This window comes from Muscardinus avellanarius (genome assembly GCF_963383645.1).
Source record: "Muscardinus avellanarius genome assembly, chromosome: 3".
Lineage (NCBI taxonomy): Eukaryota > Metazoa > Chordata > Mammalia > Rodentia > Gliridae > Muscardinus > Muscardinus avellanarius.
Window position 1 is genome coordinate 9295483 of NC_137788.1, and position 17538 is coordinate 9313020.

Below are 17538 nucleotides of genomic sequence, written 5' to 3' on the forward strand. Positions count from 1 at the left end.
AGGGCGGGAGCCTCCTCTCCACCCGCGCTGACTCCCATTCATTCATTCATTCATTCATTCATTCATTCATTCATTCAGTGTTAATTAAACTGAGAGCCCGAGAGAGATGCTCTTGGTCCCGCCTGCCTGTGGACCTGTCCGGGGTCCTGGGCAGATCAGGTGAGGTCTGGTCTGGAGCTCCTTTGCAAGCCAGGCAGGGGGGGGCGGGGGCTTGGCGGGGGAGGCTGTGTGTGCTCTCCCCGCGGTTTTTGTCTGCGGTACCTCATCTGTCCAGCTCCGGGAGAGGGGGTAGAGGGAAAGGGAGGAGGGAGGGGGTGCGAGGCGGTGGAGGGGGCGCAGGCACCAGCCAGGTGGTCGCTCCACCCCAGTTTTGCGGGGCGTCCGGGGATGGGGAGCCCAGGAGCTGCATTAGGGAAAGGGAGCACTTTCCAGTAGCGCCACCAAGCTGGGCAGAGGGGTGAGGGGGTGCAGTGACTCCGATCTGACCTGCTGCCCTGGGGGGGGGGGGCGCAGAGGCTGCTGGGGAGTCAGCTCTCAGCTGAATACAGGCTGGGGAGGGGGAAGGAGCGGTCCCTGGCTTTAATCCAGGGGAGGTGCCATGCCATGAGGCAGAGACGCAGTCCCTTGAACCTTGGGGCAGGGCGCTTTAGGCAGGAGGGAGAGGACTGTGGGCCCGGGGGCCATGCGGTGCCCTCTGCCATCTCCAGCGGGGCCCGTGAGACCCCTGCCCTGCAGAGGACAGCCCACAGCACTCCAGGCCAGGGGCCCTGCCAGAGGGGCCCTCTGGGCTTTCCAAGCCCTGCTGGGGTGGGGGGAGAGTCAGAGTTTGGGTGCCCAGGACTCAGGGAGATAAAGGGAAGGAAGAGGGGTGGGTTTGCTGGTGTCTGTGGCTGGAGCCCAGGTGCTTCCTTAATATAGTGTGAAATATATATATATATATATATATATATATATATATATATATATATATATATACATACATACATACATTTCAATAACTGGGGATTGAACTCAGGGGCATTCTGCCTTCCAGCTGCCCCCGCCTAGCCCTATTTTATATTTTTATTTTGAAACAAGGTCTTACTAGGTTAATGAGAGTTTCACTACTTGATGAGGATATCTTTGAACCTGTGATCTTCCTGTTTCAGTCTCCCAAGCACTGGGCGCCATCATACCCAGATTGATACTCCTTTTTAAATAAAATACTACCCATGGGATATTTGAGTATATCCTAAAAAAAACAAAAACCATAACCTTTATAGAAAAAGCTAAATCAGTCAGCTGGGCATGGTGGCACACGCTTGGAATACCAGTACTTGAGAGGCTGAAACAGGAGGAGAATCTGGGTTCGCCGACAGCCTCAGCTACTTAGTGAGGCCCTCTGCAACTCAGTGAGACCGTTTCAAAATAAAGAATATAAAATACGGCTGGGGTGGAGCTCAGAGGTAGAATACCCCTGGGTTCCATCCCCAGTACCACAAAAATAAAATAAATGAAAATAAAACAATAAAGAATAAAAAGTCAGGTTGAGGGTGGAGCTTGGAGGGAGAAATTTCCTGGGTTCAACTCCAAGAACAACAAATAAAAAAGAAAGAAAAGCTAAGCCAGTCTCTCTCACTTTTCCTTTAGTACTAGGAATTGAATCCAGGGGTGCTCTACCCTGAGCCGCACTCCCAGCCATGTTTATTTTATTTTGACACCAGGTATCACTCAGCTTGTCTCTCACTTGTGATAACCTCACGTCAGCCTCCTGAGTAGCTGGGTTGTAAGCGTGTACCACTGCGCCGGCCTTCCTTTACAGACCTTTACGAATGCCTGGCTGTATTTGTACTGTTTCATAAAATAAATAGTGGTTTCCATACACCCGTGATTCTCCACTTGACTTTTACAATGTCTATAATATGTCTTAAGGAGATTTTCACAGTGATTCATTTCTTTTTCTTTTTCTTTTTTTGGTGGGACTACTAGGCATTAAAATCAGGGGCATTCTACTTCTGAGCTACACCCCTAGCCCCCCCCCCTTTTTTTGGTGGTACTGGGGTTCCTGGAAACCCTTCTACCTCTGTGTTACACCCCCAGACCTATTTTATATTTTTATTTAGAAACAGAGTCTCACTGAACCTGCACTACCCTCCTGTCTCCGCCTCCTAAGCGCGGGGATTACAAGATGCTCCAACCTTGCCCGGCCCCTAGCCCTTTTTATTTATTGATTTTTTTTTTTGAGGTACTGGGGATGGAACCCAGGGGCATTCTAACTCTGAGCTACACCTCCAGCCCTAGTTTTTATTCTTTATTTTGAAACAGAGTCTCACTGAGTTGCAAAGGACCTCACTAAGTAGCTGAGGCTGTCCACAAACCGCGATCCTCCTGCCTCAGCCTCCCGAATGCTGGGATGACGATCCTCCTATCTCACCCTGCCAAGTTCTGGGATTACAGATGTGCAGTACCAGCTGCCAGCTGATTCTTTGCTTGTCTTTCACTGCTGTATCAGCCGGGTGTGGTGACGCACTCCTGTAATCCCAGTACTTGGGAGGCTGAGGCAGGAGGATCACAGGTTTGTGGCCAGCCTCAGCCACTTAGTGAGGCCACCTGCAACTTAGTGAGACCCTGTCTTAAAGAATAAAAAATAGGGCTGGGTGTGGTGGCGCACGCTTGTAATCCCCGCGCTTGGGAGGCGGAGACAGGAGGATCGCGCAGGTTCGAAGCCAGCCGCGCTGGCTTAGGAGACCCTGTTTCCAAAAATAAAAAAAAAATAGGTCTGGGAGTGTAGCCTGGATATAGAAGGGCCTCCAGGAACCCCAGTACCACCAAAAAAAAAAAAAATGGGCTTGGGATTTAATTCGGAGGTAGAACGCCCCCAGTTTCAATCCCCAGTACCAAAAAAAAAAAAAAAAAAAAAAAAGTGGCTTATTATGCTCTCCCAAATGAGGAGCCTCTTATTTATGTCGCTGATGAACGAGTGGTAAGGTTCCGGCCACTGTTACTGTTTTTGTTTTGTTTGTGTGTTTGCTTTTCACAATGTGTTGCCCTATTTGCATGCCCTGGGGAATGTGTGTGATTTTTTTACCCCCCCAGAGATGAGTCTGAGAAGAGAGTGCTGAGGATGTAGGTAGAACACATTCAAATAAAGAGCTGCAGCCCAAGGGCCTTCCAGGGTGGACGATGTCCACTCCACTGCAGGACGAGCGTAGTGCCTTCCCCGCATTCTAACAATACTCCCTCTTGAGTTTTTCTTTTAGATCAGTGAAAGGAGCTGAACATGGTGGGTGCACACCTGTACTCCCGGAACTTGGGAGGCTGAGCCAAGAGGATTGCAGGTTTGAGACCAGCCTCAGTGATTTAGCAAGATTCTTTTTCAAAATAAAAAGGGCTGGGGGTGTAGCTCAGAGCATGAGAGAGAGAGAGAGGGAGAGGGAGAGGGAGAGGGAGAAGAAGAGGGAGAGGGAGAAGAGGGATCAAACTGCCTATCAGGGAGCCTAAGCATACTTCCTGGGTTCATCCCCAGGGTGTCTGTGGAGGAAGAGATGCCTGCCTTCCTGGTAAAGGATTAGGAAATACACTTACACACACACACACACACACACACACACACACACACACACACACACACTCACTCAAATTAGGGCTTGCATTTCCTTGAATTTTAAATCCTCCACTTATCTCCATCTGATATTGAGGCTGGGCCGAGAATGTTTTCTTTCTGCGAAAGAAGTGGGTGTAGCCGCCCAGCGCACCTTTCTCTGGCCCAAGACTGGTTTTTGTAGCATGACCCCAGATTACTCTGTAGCACGGTGGGAGGAAATGCCTTCCCTAAAGCCTCACCCGGGAGCCCCAGGGCGGGGTGGTGGGGGCCAGTCTTTCCCTGAACTCCTTGAACCTAGAATTCCCCAGCTGTCGTCTTTGGGCCAGCACTAAGGCTGTGAGCCGCATCCGCCCACAGTCCCCCAACCCCACCCTCAGCGTTTTCGGGCCAGATGTGGTCTGCTCTCCTGGAGAGTTCTCACGAATGAATCAGGGGCAGAATCCACCTGCTGTGCCAGGATGAGGGTTGAGGAAGGAGGGGACCCCGAGGCTGGAAGGAGGCAGGTACTGGCTTGCCCATGCAAGGCCTCCCTTCATTAGGAGGCTGGACACGGGCTGGGGAGCCACACCGCGCTGCTTGAGAGCGGGGCGCTGAGAGGAAGGCAGCCCTTCCTGGAAGTTTCTGCTGCTCAACCCATATGGGGCCCAGATGTGCCTCTTCAGCAGATGTGATTCACCCATCTCCCCTTCACCCCAGGACAACTGTCAGAGGGAAAATGGGGGTTCATGGAGGTTTGGGGTCCAGCTCTGGCTGGCGTAGCTGAGCTTGCAACCCTGAAATGGTCCTACTGGGCTCTAGGTCCTCTATTTTTTTTTTATTTTTTTGCAGGTCTGGGGATGGAACCCAGGGGCATTTGATCCCGAGCTACACCCCCTACCCTATTTTTTATTCTTTATTATGAAACAAGGTCTCACTGAGTTGCAGAGGGCCTCACTAAGTAGCTGAGGCTGTCTACGAACCGCGATCCTCTGGTCTCAGCCTCCCAAATGCTGGGATTACAAGTGTGCCCGGCTCTCCTTTTTCAAACTGGGTCTAAGCCCCAGAAGAGACAGGCGGACGTCAAGAAAAGCAGCTGCAGGCCACGTCAGTTCAGCTGCAGGCCTCCTTGCTCCCCTCCCAGTGCCACCCATTCTTGTTCCAGAATCTACGGTAGAAAGCCACTGGGCCTTCTCTGTGGCCTTGATGGCGGGGAGGGACTTTTCCTACACCACGAGGTCCAGTTAAGTTACTCATTGTGGACCTCAGTATTCAGCTACACTCCTTCTGTGTTCATTCAGGAAACCAACCTACCTTCCTTCCTTCCTTCCTTCCTTCCTTCCTTCCTTCCTTTTCCTTTCTTTTGTCACCTCCTCATTCTCCTTTTTGTGGTCCTGGGGACCAAACTCAGGGGTTATCTACCACTGAGCTACACCCCCAGCTCTTTTTATTTATTCAATTAATTTATTCTATGGTTGGGGCTGGAACCCAGGGACATTCTACCTCCAAGCTATACCCCCAGCCTTATTTTTTATTCTTTATTTTGAAACAGGATCTCACTGAGTTGCAAAGCGCCTCGCTAAGTAGTAGCTGAGGCTGTCCTTGAACCGAGATCCTCCTGTCTCAGCCTCCCGAATGCTGGGATTACAAGCGTGCACCACCACACCCGGCTTTCTATTTTTAATTTTGAAGCAGGGTCTTGCTAAGTTGCCCAGGCTGGCCTCGAACTTGCAGTCCCCCCCTAAACCCCTGACTTGCTGGGATTATAGGTGTGTACTACCATGCCCTGCTAAACTCGCGGCCTGTTTCGGGGTCCTGGAGGATGAACCCAGAGGCATTCTTTCTGTGAGCTATACCCCCAGACCTATTTCATTGTTTATTTTGAAACAGGGTCTTGCTAGGTTGCTGACAGTCTTTCTAAAGTGCAGGGGCTAGCCTCGAACCTGCGATCCTCCTGTCTTAGCTCTCAAGTACCGAGAGTGTGCCAGCTCTCCTGGCTGCTGGCACTGTTTCGTAGTCAGCATCGACCCATTGTGAGGGCAGGGCCCCGATGGGCCTGATCGCCTCTCAGTGGCCCACGTCTTCACACTTTTGTATCTGTTGTTTGGGGATTAAATATTAACTCATGCTCTTGCAGGGACACGTTACCACTGGCTCCTTCTGCTTTCTGCAGCGCCCTTGGCCAACCATAACAGAGTAATATGTGCAAAGTGCTGAAGACAGCTCCCGGCACGCTGCCAGTACTGTACAAATGTGAGCCATCGTGAAGTGCCTGTGGTATGCTTGGCACTGTGGAAAGCCATGAAGATGAACCATCACCATCCTTGCCCTCCAGGAACAGCACCGGGGAGCAGGGGGACAGAGGGGAGAGTGGCAGAGGCTGGGGGCTAAGGGAGATGATTGTGCCCGGTCTGCCGGAGCCCAGAGGGACTGTCCTCACCTCTGCTTGGGTCAGGAGATGGTGCAGCCCAGAGTTTAGGATGTGGTTGTACATGGTGGACGGCGTCTCTCCAGCTTTACCAAGGGCTCTGCAGAGCGTGGACGGCAGGTGTTTGGAGCTGGCCTGGTGTTTGCTTTGCTTCTGTGGTGCTGGGGTTGTGACTCAATGCCATGCACATGTGCAACTAGCACTAACCACTGAGCCCAGGGGCTTTTTTTTTTTTTTTTTTTTTGGTACTAGAGATGGAACCCAAGGGCATTCTACCTCTGAGCTACATCCCCAGCCCTATTTTTAATTTTCTTCCTTTCTTTCTTTCTTTCTTTCTTTCTTTCTTTCTTTCTTTCTTCCTTTTTTTTTTTTTTGGTGGTACTGGGGTTCCTGGAAGCCCTTCTACCTCCGGGCTACACTCCCAGACCTAGTTTTACATTTTTATTTGGAAACAGGGTCTCCTAAGCCAGCGCGCGTGGCTTGGCTTCGAACCTGCGCGATCCTCCTGTCTCTGCCTCACAAGTGCGGGGATTACAAGCGTGTGCCACCATGCCCGCAATTCTTTATTTTGAAACAGTGTCTCACTGAGTTGCAGAAGGCCTCACTAAGTAACTGGGGCTGTCTGCGAACCATGATCCTCTAGTCTCAGCCTCCCAAATACTGGGATTACAAGTGTGAGCCACCATGCCTGGCCCTATTTTATTTATTTATTTATCATTATTATTATTATTATTATTATTATTATTATTATTATTTTATTTAAAAGAGTCTCACTAAATTGTGGAAGGCCCCACTAGATAGCTGAGGCTGGCCGCGAACCTGTGATCCTCTTGTCTCAGCCTCCCATGTCCTGGGATGACAAGGCTGGGGGCTTGCTTTTGAAGCCCCTGCCAGTAGGCAGGACCCCTGGGTTCTCCTGCTCATCTGGGGGCTGAGAACTGGAGGTATCATCCACAGCTTCCTGTTGTCGGTTACTCTTCCTCGATTGCCTGCTGCAGGCCAGGGAAGCTGGCTGTCGAGCGCAGCCTCTGCAGTCTCCTGAGATGGTTCCAAACCCCCAAGACCATGCTCCGCCTTCCTGCCTGCACATGCGCACTCCTGCTGCCTAGCAGGTGGGGGAACCAGGCTGCAGCCCTCTCCCTCTGAACAGCCCAGGGTTGGGCCTGGCCCTTCCTAAGTGCAGACTGGGAGTCTGGGTCCGAGAAGCACACAGGCCCCTCGGGTGGGTGGGCTGATGCTGGTGCAGTGATCCAAGACCCTTCCACGAGGGCCAGGAGGCCAAAGTGCCACAGGGAGCCCATCTAACCCCGCCATTAAAAATATCCTGTCACGCCGGGCGTGGAGGCGCACGCTTGTAATTCCAGCATTCTAAAGGCAGAGACGGGAGGATCGTGGTTCGCGGACAGCCTCAGCTACTTGGTGAGGCCCTCTACAACTTAGCGAGGCCCTGTTTCTAAATAAAGAATAAAAAATAGGGCTGGGAGTGTAGCTCGGAGAATGCCCCCGGGTTCTATCCCCAGTACCGCAAAAATAAATAAATAAAAAAGATGGTAAAGGCATATATGTACATTTATTTATTTATTTATTTGGGGATTGAACTCAGGAACATTCTACCTCTGAGCTATACCCCCAGCCCTATTTTTATTCCTTATTTTGAAAGAGGGTCTCACTAAGTTGTGGAGGGCCTCACTAAGTAGCTGAGATTGGCTGCAAACCTCAGCCTCCCAGGTACTGGGATTGCAAGTGTGCGCCACCACGCCTGGCTCCTTTTTATTTTGAAGCAGGGTCTCACTAAGTTGCTGAGGCTGGCCTCGATCCGCCCGTCTCAGTCTCCCGAGTCCTGGCGTTTACAGGCATCATCACCATGCCTGGCTGCTTACCTTTTGTCGGGACAATCAGAAAGTAAGTAAACACCTAAAAGGCTGGAAGAGACCATGCGATCTAAAATTAAAGCCTCTTAAGCGAAATAGCGATTCTTTTTTATTTTTATTTGTTTTCTGTTTTGCCAGTCATGTATTGACCCAGGACTTGACGAAATGCTCTTTGTTGTGTTTTGTTTTGGCGGTACTGGAGACCGAACCCAGGGACTTTCTACCTCTGACCCACACCCGTAGCTTTATTTTATTTTATTTTTTTTTAATTTTGAAAGAGGGTCTCGCTAAGTTGCTGAGGCTGACCTGGAACCTCTGGTCCTCCTGTTTCAGCCTCCCAAGTGCTGGGATGCCAGGTGTGTGCCACCATGCCTGCCGCTCCTGGGGAGTGACGGTTACGTGGACGGGTGTTAGGGGCCCGAGGCCCCGAGTCTGGGCCTCATCGCCTGCTCCCCTGTCCAGCCCACCCAGTTACCAAGTGTCCAGTAGCCGAATCCTCTCCCACCGCACACCTTTGCTTCTGCTGCACCTCCTGCCTGGGATCCCCTCCCCTCCTGGCCTCAGTCACAGTTCAGTATCAGAGAAAGTGCTCTTCCCATGAGACCATGAGAACCCATTACAGATCCCTCAAATTAGCGCCTTTTTGAGGAGCAGTAGGGATCAAACGGAGGGACATTCTACCTCTGAGCGACACCCCTAGACTTTTATTTTTTATTTTGTAACAGGGTCTCTCTACATTGCTGAAGCTGGCCTCCAACCTGGGATCCTCCTGTCTCGGCCTCCCAAGCATCCACTGTGCTCACCTTCACATCTCTTTCTGACTCTGCGGCTCTTTCCTGCCTCCCTCTTGCATGACGGACCCTGCGCTGACATGGGGCCTCCCAGATAACCCCGGAAGAGCTCTCAAGGTCAGCTGATAGCTATCCTAATGCCATCCACCACTTTCCTCTCCTTTGCCACATAAGGGGATACAGGCATATAGATTTGGGTGGTGGGGACGTGGACATTTTTGGGGTGCTATTCTGCCGATCATAGGCCCCCTCTCATCTCCTTCATCCATTCCACATGGCAGAGAGCCAGAAAAGGTGGCCCCGAGTCTCACTACATCTCAAACAGGGGGCTCATCTGCTCTGGAGGTTTCTTGCAGCTAGGGGCTCAGGGTTCATCCGCTGTGGCTGTCTCTGTGCCCTCCGTCTTTGGGTTTGTCTCCAGCCCCGGGGCCAGGCAGCGGGGCCACGCACTTCTCCTCCGCTGTGTGGGAACTGGGGAGCTCAGCCTGGCTTCTGCGTACAGCTGTGAGGCCCAAGAGGGATGCTGCCTACAGCCAGGAAGAGATGGCTGTGTGTACTTGTGGGTGCGCCCAAGGTGGGGCAAGGTGGTTTTAATTTAGGTGTCTCTTGGTCAGGAGCTCAGGTGAATGCTGGGATAGGGACAGGGGTCCAGAATCCCCTAGGATTAGATGTCAAAGCCAGCATATTATGGGGTTCCCTAGAGGCTACTTATTATCAAAGGGGCTGTGGGCAGGGTAATAGTCTTGTAAAACATTCACACTCAAATCTCTGGAGCCTGTATGTGGCCTTAATGTATTAAAGCACCTGCACCTCATGAGCTGGGCGTCATGGTGCACACCTACAATCCCAGTTCTTGGGAGGCCGAGATGGGCCGTGGTGGCGCACGCTTGTCATCCCAGTACTTAGGAAGCTGAGACGGGAGGATCACAGGTTTGCGGCCAGTCTTAGCTACTTAGTGAGGCCCTCCGCAACTTAGTGAGACCCTGTTTCTAAATAAAGAATAAAAATTAGGGCTGGGGGTATAGCTCAGAGGTAGACTGTCCCTGGGTTCAATCCCCAGTACTGAAAAAAAAAAAAATTGGGCCAGGCATGGTGGTGCACGCCTGTAATCCCAGTATTTAGGATTATCGGAGAATTGCAGGTTTGAGGCCAGCCTCAGCAATTTAGTGAGATCCTGTTTTAAAGTGAAAAATAAAAAGGGTTGTGGGTATAGCTCAGAGGTAGCCTACCCCTGGGTTCAATCCCCAGGACAATATATATATATATATATATATATATATATATATATATATATTATAATTTAAATATATATATTTATAATTTAAATATATTAAAAAATATTTTTTTCCTGCCAGAAATGAGCAATCAGCATTTATACACTTCCTTCTTTCTAGCATGATTCAAACTTTACAATACACTTAATTCCCCTGGGCATCTCCCCATTCAGTGAGCTAGGTCTTGGGGGAGTTGCCGGGGGTGCTGTGTGTCCAGCAAGTTCCTGGGGATGCGGTCGGTCACTACTGAGCCTAGCACCTCACCTTGAGTCCCTCTGAGGAGTTCACGCTTGACCCCCTCCCGCGCCACCCCGCCCTAGACACCCTGGGCTCGCACAGGTGTAGCCCAGCTTCTTCTCTATTGGTTGAGACCAGTTGGGGCTTTTTGAAAGTGAAATGTACCAGGTCTAACAGAGAAAAACCAAGCCGACCTGAAGATAGCCGGGCCCAGCGGCGGCCAGGTTTCGGGCTTCGCTCTTTATCTCGCTGCCCCTTAGGTCTGGCCACAGACCTCTGGTTGCACAGCTCGGCACTCTGTGGACACCTCGCTTTGCTAACCTGCCGGGGGAACCCCACCCAAAAGCCCCCCTCCAGGCTTGGGCTTCCCCCTCCCACTCTTCCGTTTCCTACCCCCCTTTTCCTCCCAGGCAGGGGCCAGAGTGCCGGTCTCTGTCTTCCCTGGGGGCAGTAGCTGATGGGTCACCCAATGTCTGGGCCCACGGCCAATAGGAATGGTTGCCCCAGATTAGAAGGTCAGACTTCCCGGGGCTGTTACAGATGCCAAGGCTGCCTGCCGCTGCCCCTCTGCCAGGTGCTGGGATGGGGGCAGGCCTTTGCGTAGGGGAAGCAGGCGGGCAGAGAGGGACACCGCAGGGAGTGTGGGGAGTGGGGGCCAGGGTAAGGGCTGTCCTGCATGAGGCTGGACTAGCTTTTGGGGCCCGCCTGGTACTACCAGCGTGAAGTTCTGGCCCCGGTGCCACCTTTCCCTAGTTTGTGAGCTGGGATACTGGGAAGGTAGGGTCATCCTCCCAGAAAGTGACATCTTTGGGAGGGTAGTTCCGGTCTTATTCAGCTCAGGTGCAGAATAGGGACTTGATTCCTCACGTAGCAGTCAAGGGTCAGCTGACCACGCTCCATCCTGAGCCAGCCACATGGGCCATCTCCAGCAGGCCCTTGGCCTCCGGGTACCAGGTTTCCATGGTAACAGGTCTACAGGCTGCGGTGGGTTCTTATCGCTTCCAGGAGTGTCCGCTGACTCCACCCCAACGTCTGAGCTCTGTAGAAGTCCCCCCTGCTGGACGAGGCCACCCCAGGGGCCTGGGGGCATCTGGAGTGGGCACTGGGCACCGGGCTGAGCTGTGCCCTGACCTGGGCCCCACTGACATCTCTGGGAAAGTCTGGGGGGGACCTAGGGCAGCCCCTCTGAGGGGTCAGGGCTCGGTCCTGTCCCTGATAAGCCCCACAGGGAAATGGGGCCGCTGGCCCTCTACTCTTTCAGTCACAGGGCTCTGAGGGGTGGGTGCTGGGCATCCTGAGACCCCATGGCTTCTCCAGAAAGCGAGAAGACGGCGCCCTCTGTTGGCAAGCCACAGACTTATGTGGTTGAAAAGCGCCACTCAGGGCCTGAATATTTAGTATCCTTGGGGCGCCATGATTTGCCTACTTGGTTTCAGACATTCACTGTAAATCTAAGTCTGTCTTTATCTGCACATGCATTATAATATATTATTATTATTATTATTATTATTATTATTCATTATTGTGGTACAGGGGATTGAACTCAGGAGCATTCTACTTTCAAACTATCCCCCAGCCCTTTAAAAAATCTTTTTTGAAGCAGGTTCTTGCTAGGTTGCTGAGTCTCCCGAAGGCCTCAAACCTGCAATCCTCCTGGCTCAGCCTCCCAAGAACTGGGATTCCAGGCATGCGCCACCTTACCCAGCTATGATTTGATTCTGATAATGGACTTTGGTAGGGGAAGTCCTCAGAGATGACATAGTATCCTTTCTGTACACTGGGTGTTTTTATTTTATTTTATTTTAAAGGTGAGCCCGTGGCCCAGAGAGGGGAGAGAACTAGAGACAGAGAAAGGCTCAAGTCTTCTCTCTGCACCTGGTTGCTGTGTGAGCTTGGGCAGATGGTCGTACCTCTCTGGGCTGTAGTTTTCTCATCTGTAGCCCAAGGTGGTGGCCTGGGGGATGGCGGAAAGCAGGAATTGGGTGAAGGCAGGCACCAGAGCCAGCCTCAGTGCATGGACACGCACGCACTCTACGTTCCCATTCTTTCCTGTACCACCCCCACGGACCTGTGGCAGGAGCTTGGGGTACACAGTCAGATTCCCTGCAGCTGTCGCCAGACCCCCTTGGACTCCATAGCTGTGGATAAGATGATGGGGTGGGCTACGAGGAAAATCCAGGACGGGGACCCAGAACTTCCTCCATGTTCAGCAGGCCTGGAGAGGCTGAGCCCGCGCACCCCTAGCCAGCCCCGTCCACAGGCCTCGGAGCTGAGTCGGGGAGGCCCACGATGCCCTAAGGGCAAAGGAAGCTTCCAGGAGGGAGGAGGCCATCCTCATGCCCCGGGCTCTGGGATGAGAGAGAGAGGAGACGCACCAGGGCCATGCCGCTGTGCTGTGCAGATGTTAGGTTCTTTTCTTCTTTGCGGTGCTGGAATTTGAACCCAGGGCCTCACATCTGCTAGGCAAGTGCTCTACCACTGAGCCATGCCCCCAGCCTCCAGGTGTGATTTTAAATTAATATCGTGACATGCTTCAGATGTGCAAAATGTAAAAATAATATGTGACTGGCACCCCTGTATTTATCTTCCGGAGACTCTGGCCTCTCCTGCTCTTTGAACTGACTGCAGATATTGATTTCTTGGTCTTTACTGTTCTCTTGAGTGGAGAGCTGAGCCAGACAGGTCCTTAAGCCAGCTGGGGGAAAATGGTTTTCTAAATCTAATATGGAGCTGGGTGTGGTGGCGCAAGCTCGTAATCCCAGCATTTGGGAAGCTGAGACCGGAGGATCGCAGTTCACGGACAGCCTCAGCTACTTAGTGAGGCCCTCTGCAACTCAGTGAGACCCGGTTTCAAAATAAAGAATAAAAAATAGGGCAGGGGGTGTAGCTCGGAGGTCAAATGCCCCTGGTTCAATCCCCAGACCCACACACACACAAAAAAGAATAAAAAATAGGGCTGGGGGTGTGGCTTGGAGGTAGAATGCTCCTGGGTTCAATCCCCAGTAGCATAAAAAAAAAAAAAAAAAAAAAAAAAGCCGGGCGTGGTGGCGCACGCTTGTAATCCCCGCGCTTGGGAGGCAGAGACAGGAGGATCGCGTAAGTTCGAAGCCAGCCGCGCGCGCTGGCTTAGGAGACCCTGTTTCCAAAAAAAAAAAAAAAAAAAAAAAAAGTAAAAATAGGTCTGGGAGTGTAGCCCGGAGATAGAAGGGCTTCCAGGAACCCCAGTACCACCCAAAAAAAAAAAAAAAAAAAAAAAAAAAAAAAAAAAAAAAAGCAGGGGACCCAGAAGGCCCATGTCCCAGAAGAGGCCACCTGTCCTGCCAGGCTCCAGGGCAGGTGCTGGAGGCCTAGGGGTGGGCGCAGGGCGCAGCTCCCCCCTCCCCCCTCCCTCCAGCAGCTCCCTGTCCTGGGCTTCCCAGGAAACCGCTTTGGTGTTTTCCCAGGAAGGACCAGGCTTCTTCCCCAGGATTTCAACAGAGAATTCCCTTTGTTATTGTCGTTGTCGGCAGTACCGTGGATCGAACCCAGGGGCAGTCTGCCACTGAGCTACATCCCCATCCCTTTTTCATTTTTACTTTTGAGATAGGGTCTTGCTAAGTTGCCCAGGCTGGCTTCAAACGTGTGATCCTCCTGCCTCAGCCTCCCGAGTCGCTGGGATTGCAGGTGGGTACCAACGTGCTCAACTGAGAATTCCTTCTCTTGAGCCCCTCCTGACAATGGGGCTTAACAGCCAAAGAACCCTGGAAACATGGGGCAGCTTGTTCCTGATCAAAGCGAGGTCTGATCCCCGTTATACTCTATGCATGAGAAAAAAGCCGGAACAGGAAAGGTTAGACCGTATGTTCCAGCAGAAAATGTAGGTGACGTCTAAATGACATGGAACAGCAAATATTTCCCTACACAAAAATATAAAGGGCACCCGCCATAAATAGAAAGGCCAATGATGAGGTATAGTTTACTAAAACTAAGGACATCTGGCTGGGAGTAGTGGTACGCACCTGTAATCCCAGTACTTGGGAGGCGGAATGGAGGATTGCACGTTCAAGGCCAGCCTCGGCAATTCAGCGAGGCCCTTAGCGACTTAGAGACCTTGTTTCAAAATAAAAATCAAGAAGGGCTGGAATATGGGCCGGAGGTAGAATGTTCCTGGCTTCCATCTCCAGTGACACAAACAAACAAGCCCCCAAACTAAGAATATCTGTCCATCAAAAGACTCATTAAGCCGGGCGCGGTGGCGCACGCTTGTCATCCCAGCATTCGGGAGGCTGAGACCGGAGGATCGCGGTTCGCGGACAGCCTCAGCTCCTTAGTGAGGCCCTCTGCAACTCAGTGAGACCCGGTTTCAAAATAAAGAATAAAAAAAATGGACAGGGGATGTAGCTTGGAGGTCAAATGCCCCTGGGTTCCATCCCCAGACCCGCAAAAAAAATAAAAAAAAATAAAAAAAAATTTAAAAAAAGAAAAAAAGAAGAAAGAAAACTTGGTTAGAGGAGGCCTCATCAGAGCTGAGGGCACACTTACCGTATGGCCCAGTAATTCCACGGCTTAGGTGTGTGCCCAACAGAAGTGCATTATTTGGGCACCAAAAAAATGTGTATGTCAAAATAGATGTTCCAGGCAGCATTATCATAGTCCTAAAAATGAAAATGCGGAAGCCACCCAGCGTCCACCCAGAGTAGACAACTGAACTGTGCATATTCAAGCAATTGCTATTTGCAACAATGTCAATGATTCTTACAATCGGAATCAAGAAACCAGCTGCAAGAGAATGAATGGACTATGTTTTGAGCTATGACAGGTTCAGAAGCAGAGGAAGCTGACCAGGTTAGAGTGCGGAGGCCAGGCTGGCGGGCGCCCTTCCAGGGGCCACGCTGCTGGTGCTGGCCAGGTCCTGCCCGCCGACGTGGGTGCCGGCAGCAGCGTGCTCACCCTGCGTGGGGAGCTGGCTGTGCACCTGAGATCTGCGCGCGTTTCTGTATGGGTGTGTTACACATCAATAATCAGTTGACCTTTTTTTTTTTTTTTTGGCGTGCTGGGGACATCCTGGGCAAGTGCTCTACCACTGAGCCACATCCCTAGCCCTTAACCAACGAGTTCATCAGAAAATTGTATTGAAGCCGGGCGTGGTGGCGCACGCTTGTAATCCCAGCATTTAGGAGGCTGAGACAGGAGGATGGCGGTTTGCGGACAGCCTCGGCTACTTAGTGAGGCCCTCTGCAGCTCAGTGAGACTCTGTTTCAAAATAAAGAATAAAAAAACAGCCACCATATTATTTTAAGGGGGGGGGATGCTAAACAGGACCAGGTGGGGGGCTGGTTCTGAAGGTCCCACAGAGGCCAGGAGAACTTGCTGGTGAGTTGCTGGTGTCTGAGAGGAGGAGTCGGGAGGTCCCCTGGTCTCCATCAGCCCCAGAGGCAGCACTGTTTGTAGGAGCGGTGGAATAAGGAACTCTTGACCTGATTTGACCTGTGTCATGAGCTGGGTCCCAGGCCTGACCCTGACACCAGGCCTCCGGGGACTGGAGGGGCAGGAGGGAGCATGCCATACTCCAGGACCACCCGGCCTCACCAGCTTCTGAAACCCTTCAGGATCGAGCCCTCAAAGCCACCTGTGCTGGAGACCCCGACCACTCTTATGACGAGGCTGCTGGGAGGTGCTGCTACCGCTGCCCCTGGGGTGAGTGAGGGTGCTGGGGTGGGGGGTCTCTGCTCAGGTTATGACCTCTGTAGGGGGGTTGGTGATTGGGGAAAAATGGAAGCTGGGGGTCATTGTCATAATTAGCGACTGGTTTCTGAGGGCTGTCTCTAATGTGACAGAGTCGGGGACTCTGGGGAGGGGGTGGCTGGTGGGATCAGGGGACTAGGTTTACTGCTATACAGAAGAAGGTGATGATGCATGTACAGGCGTGGTGATGCATGTACTTGGGAGGCCGAGACACAAGGATCCTAGGTTCAAGGCCAGCCTCAGCAAGTTAGTGAGACCCAGTTTCAAAGTAGAAGATAAAGCCGGCTGTGGTGGCGCAGGCCTGTAATCCCAGTACTTGGGAGGCTGAGGCGGGAGGATCGCAGGTTCTTGGCCAGCCTCAGCTAACTAGTGAGACCCTTTGCAACTTAGTGAGACCCTGTTTCCAAATCAAGAATAAAAAAAATAAGGCTGGGGGTATAGCTTGGAGGTAGAATGCCCCTGGGTTCCATCCCCAGTACCGCAAAAAGAAAAAAATAAAGAAGGAGAAGGAGAAGGAGAAGGAGAAGGAGAAGGAGAAGAAGAAGAAGAAGAAGAAGAAGAAGAAGAAGAAGAAGAAGAAGAAGAAGAAGTTGTCGCTAAAATAGAAAATAGGGCTTGGGGATATAGCCTGGAGGCAAAATTCTCCTGGGTTCAATCCCCAGCACCAAAAAAAAAAAAAAAAAAAAAAAAAAAAGAAAGAAGAATGTCTACTTCTGTGAGTTTTTGTTTTTAACTTGAAACTGCTTGTAATTATATTATTATTATTATTATTATTATTATTATTATTATTATTATTTTGTGGTACTCAGGATGGAACCCAGAGGCATTCTACCTCTAAGATACACTCCCAGCCCCATTTTATATTTTATTTTGAAGCAAAGTCTCCTTAAATGTCTCAGTAAGTTGCTGAGGCTGGCCCTGAACTTGCAATCCTTCTGTCTCAGCCTCTCAAGTACTGAGACTACAAGTGTGAGCCACCACGCCCCACTCCTTAGTCAACATTGGCCATGCATACACTAGTCTAGACCCTGACGTTGTATTATCTTGTTAATTGTTTGCAATTATCCCTTATTTTATTTTACTTTTTGTCCTAGGGATTGTACCCAGTGGTGTTCTACCTCTGAGCTACACCCCCAGCCCTATTTGATTTTTTATTTTGAAACAGGGTCTCACTAAATTGCTGAGGCTGTCCTTAATCTTGTGCTCCTCCTGTCTCAGCCTCCCGAGTACTAGAATTACAAGCATGCGCCACTATGCCCGGCTCACACTTATAATTTATTCATCCTATTTTGCCGATGAAGCTATTGGGGCCCGGCAAGGTTAAGCAGTAACTCACCCAGGGTCACAGAGCTGAGTCACTGCGCTAGCTAGGACTGGGGTGCAGAGCTCCGTGGCCCCAGGGCCTGGGCTGTCAACATCCCTAGACACCCCTGGTTTCCGAGTCTCCAGCCCAGAACTCAGGTTTGTCCCAGGGAAGCCTGGACCACAGACTTCTAGGAGAGCAGAGTTTGCTTGACCAGAACCGGCTTCCCAGAATGCCTGCCCGCCCCCAGGGCAGCGATGACTGCTGGGAGATTATCAGGAAATCCTTCTGGAACATTCTCCAAATGATGCTTGGACCCGAAGAAGTGAGCAACTGAGCAATTAGAACGGG

At 51.3% G+C, this 17538-nt stretch overlaps 1 protein-coding gene across 1 annotated transcript in view; it reads left to right on the plus strand.

The window, feature by feature from the left end:
* The window catches only part of TNFRSF8 (TNF receptor superfamily member 8), a gene marked incomplete at both ends in the record, with an annotated part of 59454 nt that overhangs the window by 183 nt on the left and 41733 nt on the right, over positions 1–17538 (plus strand). The window contains 2 exons of the mRNA XM_080691289.1: positions 15049–15135; positions 15749–15836. Of these exons, the coding sequence (XP_080547415.1) occupies positions 15049–15135; positions 15749–15836 (175 nt within the window). The remainder of the gene's footprint in view (positions 1–15048; positions 15136–15748; positions 15837–17538) is intronic.